General features: G+C 39.2%; 1 protein-coding gene and 1 long non-coding RNA gene across 6 annotated transcripts in view; one reads left to right on the top strand and one right to left on the bottom strand.

Annotated features, from left to right (window-relative positions):
* Positions 1–475: 475 nt before the first annotated feature.
* On the bottom strand, positions 476–13,928 carry LOC144989561 (uncharacterized). The gene is made up of 2 exons (XR_013653818.1): positions 13,008–13,928; positions 476–3,119 (listed from the first exon to the last, which is right to left on the bottom strand). It is a non-coding gene; the product is annotated as an uncharacterized LOC144989561 (long non-coding RNA).
* A 3,334-nt stretch (positions 13,929–17,262) lies between these two features.
* The window catches only part of LOC144989357 (uncharacterized), a 29,580-nt gene continuing 24,824 nt past the window's right edge, over positions 17,263–22,018 (top strand). For all 5 annotated transcript variants that reach the window (XR_013653506.1, XR_013653504.1, XR_013653502.1 and 2 more), the window contains exon 1: positions 17,263–18,043. Coding sequence is in view for 1 of the 5 variants with exons in the window: in XM_078941655.1 (XP_078797781.1) it covers positions 17,872–18,043 (172 nt within the window). In the remaining 4 variants the exon portion in view is untranslated. The remainder of the gene's footprint in view (positions 18,044–22,018) is intronic.

Here is a 22,018-nt window from a genome sequence, read left to right as displayed (position 1 = left end):
AGGTAAACTACACTCAAGAAACGTTCACTTTAAATGAACATAAAAAATTATGGAAATGATTTCCACATGATTAGATAGCATTACTTGAACAAAAATGAATCATATTGGTCCTACTTAATGTACTTAGGTTCAAACTAATAAATTTAAGTTGATTCAATCTAAATACTGCAGTTGGACCCAACTTTAAATTAATATTGTTGCTCACTCTCAAAAGATAAAAGTTGATCCAACTTAGTTGAATCACTTCAATTGGTCACACCTCATTAAATTAAGTTTATTCAACTTAAATTTGTATGACTACCTAACACAATTTATGTTGATATAACTTAATTTTTTGCTTTAATTTTATTTATACATCTAACATTGATAAGGTTTTCCAAAGTTACAAACAATAATTTTCACATCAAAGACATAAATTACGCAGCAAAGTCTCACTTATCTAGACAGGCGCTCAAATAGCGCGAGTTCTGTCTTAAGCATAGTAACATTAACATTCTACCGCACAAGGGGGTTGGTCATCATCCTCTCCCACACTAACTCATGGTGCAGAAAAAAAAGAACCATATCAGTTTAAATCACTAGTTAAAACAGAGTAAAACAGCTAGACAATAAAACCCATGGACAGAAACTCACACTTAGACCCCAATCTGCCCAGATAGACAAAGAAAATGCAATCCCACAATTCCTTGCGATTACTAATGTATCCAATTTAACGGTATCATGTTGGATCAACATGATTGAAATTAGTAACTGTTAAATGGATTATCTTTATGTACGATCGACATGATTCATTCACGTAAGATTTACAAACATAACATTTTCTGGTTGAAATGACAAGTTACATTTTCATAAAATTAATTGGCTGGAAATTTAATTTAAAAATTTATTGAGTATGCTTTATCACTGTGGTGGTGTTGCCTTTCTTCTTAATTATATCTTTTACCTCCTCTGATGCCTCCATGAGGATTTGTGCTTCCGACGGGGAAAAGTATGCGGCTCTAGTTGCCATGGTGAATCAGTTAATCTGTGATCTGTGGCGGGGTCTGTTTGAGTGAGCCGTGAGCGCGCACCTATCCAGGATTGGTTACACCTGGCTTGATGAATCCGTGTCTGCTCATCCTGGCTTGGTCTTTGTGCAACCAATTAAGCCTGGACGCACATGTTTTGGCTTCATTGAGCTCAGCTCAGTCATTTATCCCGGATGTCTTAATTCTACTTTTGTGCAACAGGCCCCTGTAGGCAAAAAAAACAAAACACCCCAGCTCAACCCTATTTTGACCAAGGAAGCCAAAGGTTATTATTTCCCACAATTCCCTCTGGTACCAGCCCTGGCTACAGCCTGTGGAACTCCGACAGCAGACCAAATGTGCAAGTTACAGACACAACAATTCAACAAATTAATATTATAGGATCTGCATGAAAACTGTGGTATTTTCTAAACATAAAAATAAACATGAATTATGACATGAGTAACGTCCTCTCTGCCCGCAACACTCCCTGGTTGCTATTATTATAACATTTAAAGATGCCTTTAAAATAACATACACCGCAAATGCAAAGTTCGACAAAGTGCATGAATCCCACTCACCACATTGTTGAATGGTGTGTGGGAATCTCCCGTTGGGATAAATCCATAGTTTGAGTAGGACTCAAAGAAACTTTCCAATGACGTTTGTTTTTTACTCATTTTACTAGCTCCTGAGTTTTATTTTAGAGATTTATCACGTGACCGAAAAAAGTGCCTTGGCTTGCGTCAAGAGTAACATAGACGGATGTAACAGAAAATTGACAAATGCTTTTCTGTTGTGTGTGAATTTTCCTGTGTCTTATGAGACTAGCTTTTTTACTAAAACTTTTATCACATTCTTCACAGGAAAAAGGCTTTTCTCCTGTGTGAGTTCTAATATGTGCTTTAAGGTTAGATACACATTTAAAACTTCTATCACATTCTTTACAAGAAAAAGGCCTTTCTCCTGTATGAATTCTCATGTGTCTTCTGAGATTAGATATTTGATTAAAACTCTTTCTACATTCTTTACAAGAAAAAGGCCTCTCTCCTGTGTGAATTCTCATGTGTGCTTTGAAATTAGTTATATGTTTAAAACATTTATCGCATTCTTTACATGAAAAAGGCTTCTCTCCTGTATGAGATCTCATGTGTCTTTTAAGATTCACTTTTTGACAAAAACTTTTTTTACATTCTTTACAAGAAAAAGGCTTTTCTCCTGTGTGAGTTCTCATGTGTGTTTTGAGATTAAACAGTTGTTTAAAACCTTTTTTACATTCTTTACAAGAAAAAGGCTGTTCTCCTGTGTGAATTCTCATGTGTGTTTTGAGACTTGATATTTGACTAAAACTTTTATCACATTGTTTACATGAAAATCGCTTCTCTCCTGTATGTAATCTTACATGAAAAGGTTTGTTAGCTATTCTTGAACTTTCACGAGACTCTTTAGAAGAAAATCTCTCCTCTTTTGGAGGTTTTTTCTTTTTCTTAACCATAGCATCATATTTTAATTTTTTACTACCATCAGAGTCACACAGACTTTCTAACATGTGAGAGCTGTCCACACTTTGGACATGACTTCTGTCCCTCCTCTTCCTCTGATCTCTGTTCTGTGGGTCTGTCTCTTCATCTGTAGTTGATGTTGATTCTTCATGTTGGTTTCCTTCTTCATCCTGACTATCAGTTACATTAAAGCTCTGCTGATTCTTTAGATCTGCTTCACTGTTTTCATCTTCCTCATAAGTAGGAATCTCCATCATGGTATCAGTCTCCTGCTTCAGATCAAGTTGATCTTCATCCTGACTGATGCAGAGTTCCCCTGGTTCCTCTTTCATCTGTGGAGGTTCTGGTTCCTCCTGTTCTTTAATCTGTGGAGGTTCTGGTTTCTCCTTAATCTGTGTTGGTTCTGGGTTCTGCAGTTCCTCTTTAATCTGTGGTTCTTCCTGCTCCTCTTTATAATGTGGATGTTCTGGTTCCTCTTTAAAATGTGGAAGTTGTTGCTCCACTTGTTTCTCTTCAGACTGTGTAGGTTCTGGTTCTTCCTGTTCCACTCTGAAGTTCCTCTGCTGGTTGCACAGATCATCCTTTTTAGTCCCCCAATGCTTGGGGAGGACTGCAGAAACACAAGAAGAGAGTCTTTTATACTTCATAATGACAGCACAATTTAAATATTGAATTAAAAAATAAAATACATTCTTAGGTATAACACCAGATCAAAATAACTCTTAGGTTTTTAAAAGATTACCCAACAATGTGGTCTACACACCAGCAGACTATAAACACACACATTACACAAGAAGGTTGGTGACCATTTATCTTCTGTCCCCTACTCAGTCTCTTGTGGGGGGAAACTACAGCTGCTAAAAGGGGTGTAGGTTGTGTCCATTGGACATGAGCTTCCTGGGCCTGGTATCCTCTCTCCCCATAGGGGATCCTAAGGAACAAGCCGGGGATCTGACATACTTTGTGTGGTGTTTACTATTGCTTTGTGCTATAAAACAGGTAAAGCAGAACATAGGGCTAGGCAATCAAATGATAATTAAATATATCGTGGTAGAACCTTTTCTCGATAGAGGAACGAGTCTATCATGACAGACTTTTATTTTGAAGGGTCTGATTTTAAACTTGCCAGTTGCAAGCATTTTCTCCTGTTTGGCGAGTAAACATTTGAGGGTTAGTTGCCACATGGTAGAGGGCTGCATTGGGATTGGCGTCTGTGCCCCTATAACAAACAACCCCATCTCTCTTAAATATTATCAATACAAATACATGTTTTTTTTCTTTGCGGGACGGGAGAAGATACAAAATCATTGCATCTCTATTATTGTGCGGGACTAAATTCTCAGAGTTTTGCTGGTGCGGGTGGGAGTGGACATATATGTTGCGGGAGCAGGCGGGAGTGTAACACATAAGTTGTGGGAGGGGGCGTTAAAGGTCAGAAATTCGCCGGGCGTGGGATGAAAAAAACAGTCCCACGCAGGGCTCTACCACAGGGGTGTCCAAATTTTTTTTGGTGAGGGCCAAATACAGAAAAATGAACAAAGGTCCGGGCCGCACACAAGAGGTGACATATTGACACATGATTAATGCGTATTTCTAACTCACCTATAAGGTGAAGAACATTGCTCTCAGTGGGAGCAGTGATGCTGATCTGTGCCACATAAAACAAGCGCACGATTTTGTAGATTATAAAGAGTCGACTGTTTTCTCAGAAAAGTAGACCAAAAAAAGGGCTTATGGGTGACCAACGAGGACAACTTTAACATTTAACGCACACAATTTAAAAAGCATTATTTTACAATTACACTCTGTGACAAAATATGCAGCTATGAACAAAAAAAATCCAAAAACAAAACAAGTTCTTTTTTACATAAAGGGAATACTTTTTCACAGTTCAGAATGCATTTTCTTCACCTTTTAGGTTCACTCTATCTCTGTCTATCTCTAGATGGAAAATAAAGACGTCATTAAAATGTCTACAATAGTTCATAAAGAATGACTTTATTAGCATGAGCTGAGGAATCTAAAGGCACGTGGTGATCCTGGTGTTGGGCAACAGAGGCAGCACTAGCAGTGGTGCACGTGCCCCGATTCACCTGGCAGACAGAGCCCACCCCACCCCTCCCCTTTCCGTCTCACTCGCGCAGCCGTGTGTGACACAGACAGGAGCTGTTACAAACACTGATAGAACGGATAATAGGAACCGAATGGTGGACCAGTATGGAAGCGATTATGTAGCATAAATAAAAAGCAAAGTCAAAACCAGAAATGCTTTTTCATTTTCAAAATGAAAAAGCATTTTTTGACTCAAAAATATAATGAAAAAGCAAACCACCAAAATGCTTTTTCATTTCTTTCCTCAACACAGCTTATTCTGTCACTTAATTAAAATGATAATGAAAATGGTAATTGAAATTTCATTTTCAAGACGTTCTCTGGTAAATGTGTAGCATAATTCATTTAGAAATGTCTAATTTGACATTCAAAATGGATTAACAGAAATGCTTTTTAATTTTCAAAATGTAGCTGCATTTTTTGACTCAAAATTAAAAAGAAAAAGCAATACTTCAAAATGCTTTATCATTTTATACTTCAACCCAGCTTTTTCTGTCACTTAATTAAAATGATAAATAAAATGGTATTTGACATTTCATTTTCAAAAAGGTCCATGGTAAATGTGTAGCATAATTCATTTAGAAATGTCTAATTTGACAATTAAAATGGATTAACAGAAATGCTTTTTCATTTTCAAAATGTAGCTGCATTTTTTGACTCAAAATTCAAATGAAAAAGCAATATTTCAAAATGCTTTTTCATTTTATACTTAAAACCGCTTATTCTGTGTCATAATTCAAACGAAAATGCAAAGAGGGGATTGCATTTGCATTTTAACATCCACCCCGCGCACCTTGTCACAATACTCATTTCGAAAAAGCATTAGCAGAGGGGAGGCGGGGCGATGACGTCACTGCTTTCTCCGTGTGTCCGGCTGCTGACTGACGCACACGCACCAGGAGCAGACTGTGTTAGCGGCAGAGACGAGGGTTTTGTGATGGTTGTGAACTTCTGATGAGTTTCCACAGCTTCTCAGGACTACATAGCAGCATGTCCGCCTTCTGCGGTCCTCCTCCTGACCCACCGCGGACAAGCTTTGTTCTTCGGACCGCCAGCTGCCTTCGCAGAGCGGAGCGCGAAGCTCCCGATGATCGCTGAAGGAGGAAATGCTGCTGCGATCTGAGAAACCATCATATGAATTTGTGTTTCCAGTGGTGTCCAGAACAAAATAAAGACTGATTCCCACATATTTACACATTTATTTGCAGCTTCGCGGTAAATTTACTGTTTGATGACAGCTGGAGCCCCATCAACAGACAGCAGATCTCTCGATGCTAAACGTTGCTGGTTGGACCAAAAACACTCACTCAGCGCGAAGCTGCAGGAGACTATCTTCATAATGTGCTTTTATTACAGTTGTGCTAATATTTTACGGCCTGCTCTGCTCCATCATATGTTTTTAAATCCGTGCGGTCAGACGACGCTAAAGTTGGCTTATGATTCACAGCTTCTGATTCGCGAGGGCACTAAAGGAACATTCTGCTGCATTTTTCACATTAAGATAACGTAAAACCGGGGCCTATTCACAAACCGCTGGACCTGGCCTGCTCAAACCTGGATTCCTGGATCTTAATAAATCAAACAGCATACATACGCATTTAAATAAAATCTATATAAAGACAAAAAGTTACTGTTACAGTGAATAGGCCATTTGGAAGAGAAGAGTTTTTAGCTTTGATTTGAAATGTGGGAGTGTGTTCGTGTTGTGGATATTAGAGGGGAGTGAGTTCCAAACCTGGGGAGCAGAGAAACTGAATGCCCTGCTCCCCCATGGTTAAAGTGACAGTTTAACCATACGCTCATCGTCCAAGACTGCGAGTGAGTTCTGTGTCTCTCTTTGTGAAAACGTGGCTAACGGACAACATCCTGGACTGTGCTATCCAGCTAGCCGGGTTAGCATGCTTTCGGGCCGACAGGATGCCTGTCGTGGGGGCTAAGACCCGCGATGGAGGACTGTGTGTTTACATCAGCGATGCCTGGTGCAGGAATGCCAGAGTGGTCTACCAACACTGCTCCCCCCTGGCTGAGTTTATGATCAATAAATGCCGGCCATTCTACCTGCCAAGAGACTTTAGCTGCATATTGCTGGTAGCAGCATACATCCCTCCCAGCTCCACCACCAACAGGAGTGAGGCTCTGTATGAACTGCACCAGCACATCAGCGAGCAGCAGACAGCACACCCTGATGCCTTCCTCATCCTGGCCGGGGACTTTAACCATGCAAACCCCAAGAGCGTGTTTCCACAACTCCATGGACATATCAACTTCCCCACAAGAGTAGTAGGTTTAGGGGCTGTTTTCTGGACTTAAGTTTTAAAGTTAGATGACGTTTCACCTCTTATTCAAGAGGCTTTGTAAATTCTGATTTAGCTGGCAGAAGAGCTGGTATAGCTCTATACCAGCACTTCTGATGCAGTTGAAGTTGCCTTTAAAATCTTAATCCGATTCGGTTCAGAACACAGTAAAATCTGTCCAACACAAGAGGCCTTCAGCTCCGATCTGTTTGTTTAGCTGCTGGACGTCACCAAAAAAAACAACATAAAAAATAATACATTCTGTCACACTGTTTGGTCACATCTTTGTCAAATTCAAAGTGTTTCCACATATCGAGCTGATCAGTCCTTGCCACCATCACGTGTGCTAGCACGGCTCACTCCAAATGGAATTTTTTATTTCATTTTTGAAACAATTGTATAATGGTATAGTTTGATTTGATTGAGGTAACACCTTGTCTAAGACAAATCAATCTGTTTAAATAAATCCCAGGTTTTTTTCTTTGCAAATTTAATTTTCAATTGTTATTGCTTTTTCTCCACCCCCTCCTACTTTCTTTAACAAAAATTACAAAAGACATAATGTGAAAAAAACTTGGATTTTCACATCTCCTTTAGAAATATCTTCAAACTCAACGTTCTACTGAATACAAGCTGTAAAACTGTTTGTAGATCAATGCAGCAGATGTTTTGTGAGCTTCTTATTGCTTGAGCATCTCATAAAGAGAAACATTTCTCACACTCAGCAGAGCAGCGGACTTACCATTGGATAAAGGTAGGCGGTCGCCTGCGGCTCTGAGCTAGACACCTAATAACAAACGGTCTCAAATAATTTCTACACCCATTATTATTTAACTCTGTCATAAAAGCCCAAATCACTGATATAAAATAAGAATCCTCACATAAAAGTGTTATGTGTCCTTCTACACTAATGGACTATTCCATCAGACAGACGATCAAGTTTGCCTTCAATGCAGCGAGAGCAGAGGGGCTGAAAGCGGGAAGATGAAGTGCATTTATCCGAGTGGCTGTGGGACAAGGAAAAGGAAGGGGGGAAAAAAAGCGATTTGGGGCCAAACTTCCAAAAAGGACATCATTTTGACGCCTCAAGGGACTGATAAGATTGCTGATGAAGTAATTTTTCGTTATTATATAACTATTATTCGTTATTTTACTTTATTACTTTATTTTCCATATAATGACTCATCCGCAACCATCCAGTCTACACTGAGGGAAGTGACTTTAACAAAAAATAAAATAAACAGAATAGAAAAGAAGTGGTCCGGTCCTGCACTTGATTAGTCAAGTGGACCGGTGGAGCGAGCGACCGTGTCTCTAGCAGAGCAGATGGACTTACAGCTGTGTTTGAGGGGAAGGGAGGATGCTTTGCTACGTGTGGGAGACTTAGGACGGTGATCCGTCCCGCAGCTCTACAGCGGCTGTAAGCATCAAAGCAGAAATGTCGCTCAGTCCTTAGAAACCGTTCAAACAATCACGTGGATTTGTGTTTCCAGCCGTGTCCCGACTAAATAAAGGCTGATGTTATTCCCACATGTTTACGTGCAGCCAGGATGCAGATTGCAGCTTTTCCCACATGGATACATTTTATATTCATTCTAAATGTTGTTAGTTCGTGTTAGCACACTGCTAACCCTGGCTTCTTTCTGGTTCCGTTCTTCAACAGAAAAAGCACTGACCACACGGATTACAATTAAGAAGATGAGCAAACAGGCGCTTCATAATAACCGTGACATTATTAAAAACACTGATATATCTATGTATGTAGCCGCTCGGCGGAACAATTTTTCTCTTCCGGTATTTCAAACACTACTGCGCATGTGCGAATGATTTATTCAGACAGAAACTGTGACCCATGTAAATGTTTTTTATAATCTGAATCTGATCTGATCAGGATATTTTTTTCATGTAACCGCGGCTTATGGCGTCGACTCGTAACGTGGTGGGGGCGTGGCATCACGATGGTGTCTCTCCATCGGGATGTCAGTCACCCATAACGATGGACGATGGTATCGTCCATCGGCACAACCCTAGACAACGTGCTGAGTGTGCAGGAGGAAGGAGCGCGCACACACGTATGTTGGAGTGTGTGTGTTGATTCTTCTGTAGCGGACCGCTCTGGAGCTGCACGCGAGGCTTCACCTGTGCTCTCTGGTACAGACATCTTCTCAGAATATTTTGTATTGCCCGGTAATAAACAGACTGTACACACTTTGTCACCTGAAGGCTGACAGCCATGAAGAACGCGGGACAGGAGGCTCCGCCTTTGTTTTTACAGAAACGTAACATTACGCTGCACAAAATAGTTCCCAAACAAAAAAATGTAGTGATATTCATGGAAATCTAACAGTGCAAGTTCATGTTTGGTGTTACAGAGTGAAGGAGAACAATAACACAGTCACTTTCTCACTGAATGCTGGTCTCTATTCTATTTTATCTTATATTAATCTTTTTTATCTTTATTTCTTTCACTTAATTTTTTATTCATCTTATTTTATTGTAGATTTTTTCTCTTTTGCACGGTCTTGCTAGTGAGAAACAGCATCTCGTCTCACCCGTGTACTTCCTCACAAATACTGTGTGTGAAATGACAATAAACCCATCTTGAATCTTCAAAAACATGCTTCAGAGGTTGATTGGCAACTCTAAACTGTCCACAGGTGTTAATGTGAGAGTGAATGGATGTGTGAGTAGAGCTGTGACGGTGTCGAATTTTGAACCACCAGGGGGCGCAGTGTCGCAGTTAACCGCAGTCCCTCCCCCCCAAAAACACACAAAACCCCCCGGCGGCCGCATCGGAAATAAATACAATTACAACGTACTATTCTTTGTTAACAAATAACAGTAACAACTAACAACTACATATCTAACTTGTGAACTAACTATAGGTGTTGTAGATTGACTGTGAGTGTGAGCGCGGAGCGTCTTGTGTAGGAGTAGTAGGAAGGTGTGCAAACGTGTGTTGGAGTGTGTGTGTTGATTCTTCTGTAGCGGACCGCTCTGGAGCTGCACGCAAGTTTCACCTGTGCTCTCTGGTACAGACATCTTCTCAGAATATTATGTATTGCCCAGTAATAAACAGACTGTAGACACTTTGTCACCTGAAGGCTGACAGCCATGAAGAACGCGGGACAGGAGGCTCCGCCTTTGTTTATACAGAAACGTAACATTACGCTGCACAAAATAGTTCCCAAACAAAAAAATGTAGTGATATTCATGGAAATCTAACAGCGCAAGTTCATGTTTGGTGTTACAGAGTGAAGGAGAACAATAATAACCCCCCCCAACACAAAATCCTCCGGCGGACAGCCATGTTGCGCACTTAAGAACGCACGCAGCTTGTAATGAAAATGAATAATTAGAACGCAGTAAATGTGTCGTATTTTCCCTGAGACGGAAACTTCTGTCGTAGAATCAATGAGGATGCGTGCTGCTGAAACCACTTGTGTGTGAGTAAAGGGAGCGTGTGCAGCGCTACAGTGAGTGAGAGGCACGGCGCACGGATAGAAGGAAAACACTAATGAAAGGTTTCCCCCAGAAACCTTTAAGTCTGATCACAGGAATAGCAGAAACAGTAAATTATCAGCAAAGACGAATGTGTTCAATGTGTTTATTATAGTTCCAATCACGCACCATATGAAGAACATTCAAAAAATATAAATAAAAACTTTCAAAAAAAACAAAAGAAAAGGTGCGGTGATGCAGCTATTAGGGTTATGCCACCGTGATGGCTGACTGACATCACGGTGGAGAGACACCATCGTGATGTCACGCCGCCGCCACACCATAAGCCGCGGTTACATGAGCAAAATATCTTGATGGGATCAATGGTCAGATTAGAATCCAACCGTGTACATGGGCCAAGAAAAACTTTTTCAGATTATAACAAACATTCACATGGTCACACTTTCGGTCGGAATAAATCATTCGCACATGCGCAGTATTTGAAATACCGGAAGAGGAAATGAGTTGCACTGATCGGCTACACATACATAGATATATCAGCTTGGTAATATACTCGATGATCTTCTAAACGTGCGTTTATTAATGTTACGGTTATTATGAAGCGCCTGTTCGATCGTCATTTTTAATCCGTGTGGTCAGTGCTTTTTGAAATGTGAGAGTGTGTCAGTGTTGTGGATGTTAGAGGGGAGTGAGTTGAGTGAAGAACGGAGCTAGAAAGAAGCCAGGACTAAGAGAGGCTAACAAGGGCTGAAAACATTAAGCTATGATGAACATAAAATCCATGCGGGAAATGCCGCATTCTGCATGTTGGCTACACGTATATATGTGGGAATAACATCAGCCTGTATTTTGTCGGGACAAAACACAAATCCACGTGATCGGTTGAAAGGTTTCTAAGGACTGAGCGGCATTTCTGCTTTGAAAAGCTCACACACCGCCCCAAAGCCGCTGTGTGAGCTGACGTTCCGAGTTCTGCTCGGACACACACTTTTACCGGGAGACTCGGTTCTCCTGAGTTCGGTAGCTCGTTCACCTAGAGCTGCGGGACAGATCACAGCCCAAAGTCTCCATAACTTAGGGCACATGTAAGAAAGCATCCCTCCTTCCCCTCAAACGCAAAGTCCATCTGCTGCACTCAGAGACACGGTCGCTCGGTCCACCGGTCCACTTGACTAATCAAGTGCAGGAGTGGACTACTTCTTTTCTATCTTGTTTGTTATTTTTATTTGTATTTTGTTTCTTAAAGGTCACTTCCCTCAGTTTATACTGGATCATCGCGGATGAATCATTAGTTGGGAAATAAAATTAATGAATTAATAAAGTAAAATCATTAATAATTATATATAAACGAAAAATTAAAAATACCCCCCCTCTACGATACCATCGTCTATCCCGAGGGTTTACTGCAAACATCGTCAACTGCCAATTTAAGGGACATCACCCAACCCTAGCATGAAGGGGGGCATGAAGGCGAAGCTAAAGCAAGACTGAAGGAGAACAGGAAGTTGGAGTTGTCCTTCACATTCAATTTAGTTTTAATATTCCTCTCCCCCTCAGTATGATCCGTTATTATATATTTTATATGTATTTGAATGTTTTGTAATGTACATGGCCTTTTTTTTAATCAGTTGGTATTTTAAATTGATCACTGAACTACAAAAACCCATCAGGACACATGTCCCACAATGCATTGTTTTGTAGTCTGTAGGGCAGCTTTCAGTCAGTGCAGTGCAAAAATTTCCAGCTGCTTTTCATTGTATTTTTGCCATTTAGTTTAACATTTCTGCAGACTTTCTAGACATTATTTTCCTGTTTTTCTTACTTTCATAATCTGCTCTGACTTTTTTTAATAAAAATTTGGTTTGCCACCAGGATGTTTGATATTTGATATATTTGATATTTGTTCTGCTGTCAGTTTTGTCTGCTTTAAAATGTGTGCTGTTTAAGCTAAATCATTCTAGAAACATTATATGTCATGCTGAAGATTTCAGTGTTTACTCTGCCTCACAGCATTTGTGCAGCTTCAAATTGAACTGGACCAATCAAAAAAGGTTCAAAAATGTATGCAGTTGTAACTTATGTGTATCTTTTCATTTCCCAACAGCACATTTAATTTTTGACGTCCTGAACCATCTAAATCTGCGATAACCGGACGAGACGACAACAATCCCTTTCCAGTGACATCAAGATCAGGGAAATCCAGTGAATTCAAATGTTTTCAAATTCTGTCTTTTTTTGTCAGGCGTTTCTAACTTTTGGTCTCTGTTTTCTTTCTGTACTGGAGTGTTTATGGAGCCACAACACCTGCAATGCAGACTAGACAGAAACACACCATTCTAATGACGTATCTAGTATGTTTACATCTTCCCTTACTGGATAATAAAAAAGCCTTTTAGCCTTGAGGACAGAGAGAGGACAGCCACAGAGACTAACAGGTCGTGTTTCTCCACCTCTCCCCTTTTGGAAAAGGTTTCATGCAGACTCTTGTGTGTCTTTTCATTTCTGCACATTTCATTTTTGGACGTCCAGAACCATCTGAATCTGTGAAGGCCGGACGAGACGGAAACAATCCCTTTCCAGTGACAAAAAGATAAGGGCAACCAAAATAATTTAAATGTTTAGTCACGTACCGACTATGTGGAGCTGAAGCTGCGGGTTCCAGCTGCTATCCAGCAGTCTGCGCTGACGACAGAGCTCCTCCTCGTTCTGGACGATGGTTCCTTCAGCAGCAGAAAGTTGTTCTCTGACAGAACCTTCCTGAGGTTCTGAAGACATGGTTCCTGCTCCGATCTTCAGCTCCAACTCCCACAAACACCGCCGTCCTCTTCACTGCAGCTCCGATCGATCATCTGCTAGTCTCACAATCACAAACACTTTTCTCCTGGTTGGAGATTTTCCTGAAAGTTCCTGTGATCCTGCAGGAGTCAGTTCTGCTCAGCCTGCAGACCAAACAGAAAAGACTCTGGAAGCTTCCACATGTGAAACTTCAAGACAAAGAATCCAAACAACAACATCTGATTGGTTGACTTTTGGAGGGAAAGCTGCAACAGTCTTCTGTGATTGGTTCAGCCGTCCCTGCCCCCACTAGTCCACTGCACAGGGGGCAACATTCCAGGGGGGGTTGGTAATCTCCTCCTTCTATTGTTTCTGCCCCACTGGCTCTTTCAAAATAAAGGCTTGTTGTAGCAGAAACCTGAATGGAACATCAGAATGGACTCAAACTGCTGCTGGTTTCAAAGCCTCCTTCTCAACTTCCAGCTGAACTGTCCCGTTATGTTTCATTCTTTCTGCTTTTTTGATTCTTTCTGCACCATGAGGGAGAGGATGATGAGTTTATTTAGCAGATTTACTGCCAGAAAGTGATTTGTCAACTATGGAGAAATGGTAAATTATTCCATGATGCAAATCTAAATTGATGCTTTCATTTTATTGTTATAAAAATATCTGCAGGCTCAAACTTAGACATATGAGAGTTCAAGAAGTACAATGAATCAAGATTGAAAAACATTGAATTGAATTGGAGTAATATGACATTTAGTTAGATAAATGTGTAAATTTGAGTTGTAAAAACAATATTGAGTTGGATAGATTTAAGACATTAGGTTGAATACATTTATCTACATTACTTATTACCAATTGAAGTAATTCATTTAAGTTGGATTATTTATATATATATGCGTCACAATAAAAATAAAAATGAGATAGAAACTCATATGTTTACTTTGTTCTTTTTCTCCAAGCAGAGTCTAAAAGTCTCAGCAGGAAAATGACAGCAGAGGATCCACTATTTATTATTTTTCATATTAATGTATCAGTATATTTTTTTCTGACATTTAGTCTTTAAAAATCACAGTTATTTGGTCATTTTTTTTTTTTTTATAAATTGTGTTATTTATTTTATTATAATGATCATGAATTAATAAAACTTTATTATAGGGCTTTACAATCAAAGAAAGATAAAAGCAGTTTAAAGTTTTAAAGTAAAAGACTTAATGTGGCCTCACAAAAAAAAGTTTGGTGACTCCATCCAAGCATCCATGGCTACGTTCACACTGCAGGGCTTAGTGCTCAATTCTGAATGTTTGAAAAAATTCAATTTTTTTGCAAGGCCATTCATATTTCCAATAAAATGTGAACATTTGTGATCTCCTGTGTGTCGGTGAAATGACCCAGAAGTGACCCGCAGTAATCAACTCAACGGTGAACGACGTCACTCTTGTTTGTGGAAGTCGCTAACGTTAATGTGGTCCAGAGGGAATTCATTTTTCTTTGGCGGATGCACACAAAGGCAGGAGACGGAGGTACCAAGGTTATGATAATTTTATTAAAAAATGTTAAAAAACAAATAAAAATAGACCAGTTAAAATAAATGCACACAAAAAAACAGAAACAGAGATTCAGTTTGCTGAAGACCTGAATAGCTAAAGGAGGAGGAGACTCCTAAAGTTTTGTTTTTCAAGAAAGTAACTGTTCTTTCTGCAATATAGAATATAGAATCACTGGATCATCTGTGTTTTGAATGTATTTATGTTAACAGTTTTTGGGAGGATTTTTCTGTTGGTGCTCCTCAAATTTTCCTTTTCCTATTTCTATTCAGTTACAAAAACATATCGTATTATTAGTAGTTTCTGGTGATAATTAATTTGATTTGGCATTTAATACTGTATTAATTTCTGGAAAATTCTTCATTCATAAGAGTAGATTTTTTTAAAACCAAACCATTATTCACTACATTTAAGAACTGTTTATATTTTAAATCACTAAAATACATGAAAAAAAGAAAGCAATAAAACTGTCCATTTTCATTGAAGATCACATGTTGTATGACAATCCCTAGTATTGTGAACTACAATTCTAAATTTATTTTTTTAGTTGTATATATTTCTTTTTTATTTCTTTCTGTTGTAGTTATGTGAATGGAAGTGGGCGGTTCCAATAGCCAAATGCTGCACATGACAATTATCCCCCCCCCCCCCCCCCCACTGTACCTGAGCTAATTAATGTGTTTTAAGAATGAAGTCAAACTGTTTTCATCCTCATTGAAACGTATTCAGAACCCCAGTCCTTTCATTAATGACTTTTGAAAATCTGCTACAAAATAGTTACTGATATAGGGTCTAGATTGTTGATTGCCTTAAATTTTAATTTATGCTGAAAGTTTTTTTTATATTTTTATGTGTATTGGTTTTTTTGGTTTGTTTTTTGTTAAAAGATGTGCTTTGAATCATTGGGTGGTTGTGTCTGCGAGAGTTTTGTAATTATTTTTAAATATAAGTAAAAAAAAAAACCTGAGCCAAGTAATCCTGCTGCAGCTCCATCATTATTGTCTTTTTTACACGAGAAGAAAACAACACAAACATTTTTACAGTGAATTTATTCAGTTTAACATCAGGTATTTCTGCTTTGCAGACTTGCAGACAATGACAAAGGGTCAAACCAGAAATAATTGTTGTTCTAATGTGAGACTTCAGATAATCTGAGGTTGGATCAGTGGCGGTTCTACCCTGAATTACTCCCCGGGCGAGACCCCCCCCCCATAGTCACAACAGAACTTTGTTTGTCTTTGTCAACTGACATGTTTTATTGTCATTGAAATTAAGAAGTGTATACAAAAGATGTCAGAATTCTGAACAGCATTATAATAGTTATCAGAACACAAAAAATAAAAGACCATAAGCAATGCAAAAATACAGTTAGCTAAGAAAATATTGAATCAAACTCAATATTAAATAAATAATATAAAATAAATCCCCAGTTAAATGTCAAAAAAACATTGTGAAAACGTTTAGGCTGCCAACAATGATTATTAAATTAATGACCAATCTCAAATTATTTGCCCCATTAGCATCTTATGGCATCAGCATCAGCATGCTGTGTAACCATCACAGCTTTTTTAACATTATGAACTAGTATACAACAGCAAAACACAACAAAACCTTTGTGTTACAGCAGAGCAGACAGACACATGAATCATAACTAATGTTACAAGTTAAGGCAGAGCAAATTTTTAAGAATAAACTCTAAAAAAAAAAAAAAATGACGCTATTTGCAACATTTGGGCCTACTTCAGTGTTGGTCATCGACCAAAATAAAGTTTTCATCGGCAACGTTGTAGGGCAGGTAGCATTAGAATTTAGAAAAAACATGCATCAAGCTGTGAGGAATTACCCTTTTTTTTATCTCTTTTCTCCTCTTCTTCTTTTCTTTTCTTTCTAAATTGGGCACCAGATGGCTTTGACCTTTTTTTCTCCATATTTTAGATGTTTTTGGCGTTTGTTTGGCATAAATGTCCTCACGTCACGAAGAAGACATCAAGTCCGTCGACTGAACCAACTGTCACCTTAGTGACAACATTGTTTTGTGTTGCCATTTTTTCATTTGGGCATTTCACACAAAATTAACCCAAAAAAGCAGAATATATTTTAATACCTTTATTAAAGTGTAGGTTATAGAATGTCACCTTATGACTGACTTATAAAAAGGTTTTATAAAGTAGATTCAAACCTCCGCCCTTGTCCCCACATAGCCACTTAATTTGGAAGCGTCCCACAATTGAACTGATTCCCCGCAGCCCCCCCCCCCCCCCCCCCCTTTCTTCACACATTTCCAGCAGGAGCGCGCAACTACCCCTGGCTGCAGCCTGCAGAATGGGTCATCATAGTGGAATGCTTTAATTGCAGAGGAATGTGAACACACAAAATGTGCTCCACTGATTCTTCCCCTTTCCTGCAATCACAACTGCTGTGACAAAGGTGAATCAAATGCACGGGCTCAGCGTGGGCGGGGTTAACATTCCACAGCAGACGGGCTCAGCATGGGCGGGGCTAACATTCCACAGCGTGTTCACATTTCTCTGCAATCAAAGCATTCCACTATGATGACCCATTCTGCAGGCTGCAGCCAGGGCTTACTCGGACGGCCCGTGCCTAGAACCGCTACTGGGTTGGATGTAAAAATTCTCTTAAATAGTAAAAACAAAAAAGCTTCAGTCTCTATGAAGTCTCAACTCTTAACAGTTCTTCATCTCCTAAACAGTCCTTTTATGCTCACATCTTTGATTACAGTTTGGTTTTGTGGTTAATTCCTGTACATCGTTTAAAAAAAAAAAAAGTACATCGTAAATTCTGGTGACGTCATATCCGCTTACCAAGCGGTTTTGACAAAAATATTTTTGTTTTTTTAGATTTTTTTATTAAAATATATTTCGTGACTTAAAATGTTGCAAATTATTTTCGTAACAAAATAAATATTCGGATTATTGAAATGTAAAAGGCTTTTTTCAGAATGAAGTAATCAGCGTGACCCGGAAGTAAACAGCAGCGCGCGGCGCTAGCAGCTTGTAGCTAGCTTGTGTTCAGAGACCGGCGGCGGTTTTGTCCGGACGTTCGTGACGTTTTTGGACCGAAAGGAGGATACGAACTGTCAGCATCGCGTGAAAAAGCAGCGTAAAGAAGGTGTTTGTGGGAGTTGGAGCTGAAGATCGGAGCAGGAACCATGTCTTCCCTTCAGTCTCTGAGAGAGTTGATCAGCGAGCGACTAGCTGCTGCTGCTGAAGAAATCTGCAGACTCTGTGAAGGAACCATCGTCCAGTACGAGGAGGAGCTCTGTCGTCAGCGCAGACTGCTGGATGTCATCTGGAAACCACAGCTGCAGCTCCACCACATAGGTATGTCACCTTCATCACACAAACACACAATTGAACAACACACGCACGCGACAATATGACATTTGGCCAAAATGTGCAAGAAATTTAAGCAAATCAGAGTCATTTAGCATAAACCTTCTTTAACTTCAGGACAATATCAGAATAGATGGATCACTGTTTCAGTGGAATTATGCAGCAAAAACTACAGAGTAGTTGACAGCATGATAGCATCGGATACAGATAATTGTAGGCAGATGTTGGACAGTACAACGTCCTGCTGATGATTCCGATAAGAAAAAAATCCCTGATTAATTTGACAGATGACTAAAAGCTTAAACTGATTCTGTAGCATAATAAAAAATAAGTCAAAATCATAAATGGTTTTTCATTTTCAAAATGAAGCTGCATTTTTTGACTCAAAATTAAAAGAAAAAGAATTCCACCAAAATGCTTTTTCATTTTCGACTCCAACATTGATTATTCTGTTACTGAACTAAAATGATAAAGAAAATGGTATTTGACATCTCTCAGCGTCTGCCCTAAAGACCTCCGTCTGCAACATGTGGGCTTATTTTACCGTGTCTGAGACCAACGACTCACTCGCTGTTGGAAAAATGTCTTCGACAGAAGTGTCACAAAGAGGGTCAAAGGTCAAGCTTTAACACCACAATCTCACAAGCTAGTTGTAGATTTACGAGAAAAAAAACTCGTAAACTTAAGAAACTAAAGTGGAGGTGAGCATACAGAGCAGCTATTGACGTCAGGTGACTAGGGGATTTCTGGGTATGTGAATGAAAGAAAATAAAGCTGCGGTCCTCTACACCCAAATGTGTCTTTGAGCTCCTTATTTTATGAAACTCTGCTTTACCAACACTGACAATAATTTGATTTTGAGTCACCAAAAGGTTCTGAATTTCTTTGTTTTTCAAACCTATCTGGAAATAAAGCTTCACAAAAGGATCCACATATTTCCTCTTTAAGCTAGGCTCCAATAAACGGAAAACTTTGGGTTTTTTTCCTCGTTAATCTATGGCTTTGTTCTTGTAAATTTGACTCAGAAGTCGTGATTAAAAAACAAAGTCTATCAACTGCCCTAAAACTCCATTTTAAGCGTTAGCACTCAGTCAAAGAAAGAAAAAAAAGGAAAGTTTCTGGGCATTTGAGAAGTATTTTAAAAATATCAGTTGACTATTGGTATCCGTATCGGTTGTAAAAAGTCATAATGTTGCATCACTACTACAGAGTGTATCAATGTTTAATGTAAATCTAATTTGAATAAAAGTTTTAGCTTGGTACAATATGTGGATAATCTTAAAATGAACTTTTTACTCTATAGATGATCAAGAATTTATTACAGATTATGAATTAGCCAAACCTCCTTCCATGCAATATCTTCAACAAACATGTTCCAATAAGACACTCCTTCTCAATCATTTTTTACCAGGCCCCCCCTACAAAAAAGAAAATGTCCCCCCGCCCCCCACACATAGCCATGCGGTGACAGTATATTAGGTTAGTATCTATAATAAGTTAAGTAATTTTACTTAAACCTTTAACAATAAAAAATAAAAAAAAATCAATATAAATCCACTTTCAACAAATATTAACTTTATTTAGCCACAGAAACCCTGTTCTAGTCTAAAACAGAAAAGAAGCTTAAAGTACCTGAAATAAAATAATCTGTCATTATTTAAACTGGAAACATTTTGACCAACTGAACCATTTGATGTAAATTGATCTGAAAAATTAACACAGCAGCACCAATATATTTAATGTTTTAGTCTGAAGAAACAGATAAAAAACATTGGGTTGATTTATTTTCTACATGATGATTGTTTATCAATGATGTCATTAAGTGCAGCTGTTTTCCTGCATTACTGCTGTCTTTATGTCAAATACTGACACCAACTAAACCACAGGCAGACAAAGAATATGGAAAATAAAGACACGTCATCAAAATGTCTACATTAATTAATAAGAATAACATTATTAGCATGAGCTGAGGAATCTGAATGCACACGATGATCCTGGTGTTGCACCACCCAGGCAGCGCTTGCAGCTTGCCACGCCCCCCGTTCCACCTCGCAGCCTGAGCCCACTACCCCTCCCCTTTTATTCTCACATGTGGGACAGGAGACGGGAGCAGCTGCAGGGACGGCAAATCACAGATTTCAGGCTGTTACAAACTCTGTGACATAATGGATAATAGTAAACCAATAGAGGTGCAGATTTTTTTCCAAGCACTGAGCCTCTGCCCCCCCCCCCCCCCCCCTGTTAAATTGCCAGTATCAGCTGTGCCCAATCGCATCGGGCGCGCCCCACTATTTGAGAGGCACTGCAATAAGACCTGCTCAGAGGTAGTGAAACAATGTTGATTTGAAAGAATGTCCTTATGGGTTTATTGTTTTTCCAGGGAGAACTGCACAGACATATTTCCCCCTCAGGAGTATTTATGGGAGAGAGCAGAAAAGGCTCCTCATCAGGAACTCTCTGTAGAAACTGAAACAGCTTTTACAGTCCCTGACAAAAGTCTTGTGGCTTCTCCATTTTGTAGAAACAAAAGCGTATAACCTCACTTTTAATGAATCCGTTGGTTTTAGAAATGTCTCATATGAAAGCTAAAACCCTCCCAAATTATGTTCAATATACTAAAATAAAATTGCTTCACTGCAGAAAGATTGATCATTTAATGAACACAGAAAGGTCACATTTTGGCAAGACAAAAGTTTTGTCGTCTACAGAGAGTAATGTGAAAATGTAACAAATAATTTACTCCAAAAACAAAAATATGTTGCATAACATCAGTGAATGAAGTAGTGCTACTGTGAGATCCATATTTAATATCTTGTATGACTTCCATGAGCTTGAAGGACAGCATCCATGCGGTTTGACAATGATTCCTACAATTTATGGATGAAGTCATCAGGAATAGCAAAGAAAGCAGTCTTCCATGCCTCCCAGAGTTCATCCAGATTCTTTGGTTTGGTCTTCCATGCTTCCTCTTTCATTCTACCCCAGACATGCTCAATGATGTTCATGTCTGCTGACTGGGCTGGCCGGTCCTGGAGCACCTTGATCTTCTTGGCCTTGAGGAGCTTTGATGTAGAGATGGAAGTATGCCATGGAGCACCATGCTGCAGAATTTGACCCCTTTTATGGTTGGGAATGTAAGAGGTAGCTAATACTTCTTGATATTTTAGGCCAGTGTTTTTCAACCAGTGTGCCGCGGCACACTAGTGTGCCGCGGGAGATGGTCAAGTGTGCCGTGGAAAATTGCCCTCATTAATCATTAACTGATCTAAAAACATTAACCATCTCCAGGAAATCAGCTCTTTGTTCATCCAAACAGGTCCTGATAAAACACTGAGTAGTTAGGAATATAAAAGATCATAAAATACTTATTTCTTTGTGTTTATCTGATTCTATTAAAGACATTTTGATAAGAATGACGGCACCGCGATTTACCTGCAGCTATAACTGTTTTCTGAAAAGTCCCGCAGCTTTTACTGTCTCCACGACTCCACCAATCATTCTTGAAGGCTTAATCACATGTCATCAGTCTGACCAATCAGAAGTGTTTAAAGTCTAAACTTCCTTGTTCCAATTTAGCTCATAACTCACTCATTTCCAACAAAAACACCAGCTAAAGCTCGTCTTTAGCGGTGTAGCTTTCCACAGAATCCGGTATCAGACCGTGGAACAAGTGAACAAAACCATGAAACTCAGAGACGCAAGTGTTTCTGCCGTTTTCTCGCCGTATTCACACTACATCTCCCATGATGCATTGGCTTAAAGGGACAGCGCCTTAGCGTACAATGAGTCGTCCTTGTTACACGGATTGAAACCACAACGAACATACAGTTTGTATGTAACTTAACTTTTATTAAATTTTTTAGAAAAAACATCTGCAATTTCCTGATTTTTCTGCCACAATTATCACAAAAATGCACGTCAGATAACCGGGGGTGGGGGGGGCTGTAGATCAAAACAGACTAT

Source organism: Oryzias latipes, chromosome 2, assembly GCF_053564925.1.
Source record: "Oryzias latipes strain Hd-rR chromosome 2, Olatipes_Hd-rR_3.1".
Lineage (NCBI taxonomy): Eukaryota > Metazoa > Chordata > Actinopteri > Beloniformes > Adrianichthyidae > Oryzias > Oryzias latipes.
Note: the sequence above shows the minus strand (reverse complement) of the source record. Positions and strands in the feature narration are given on the sequence as shown.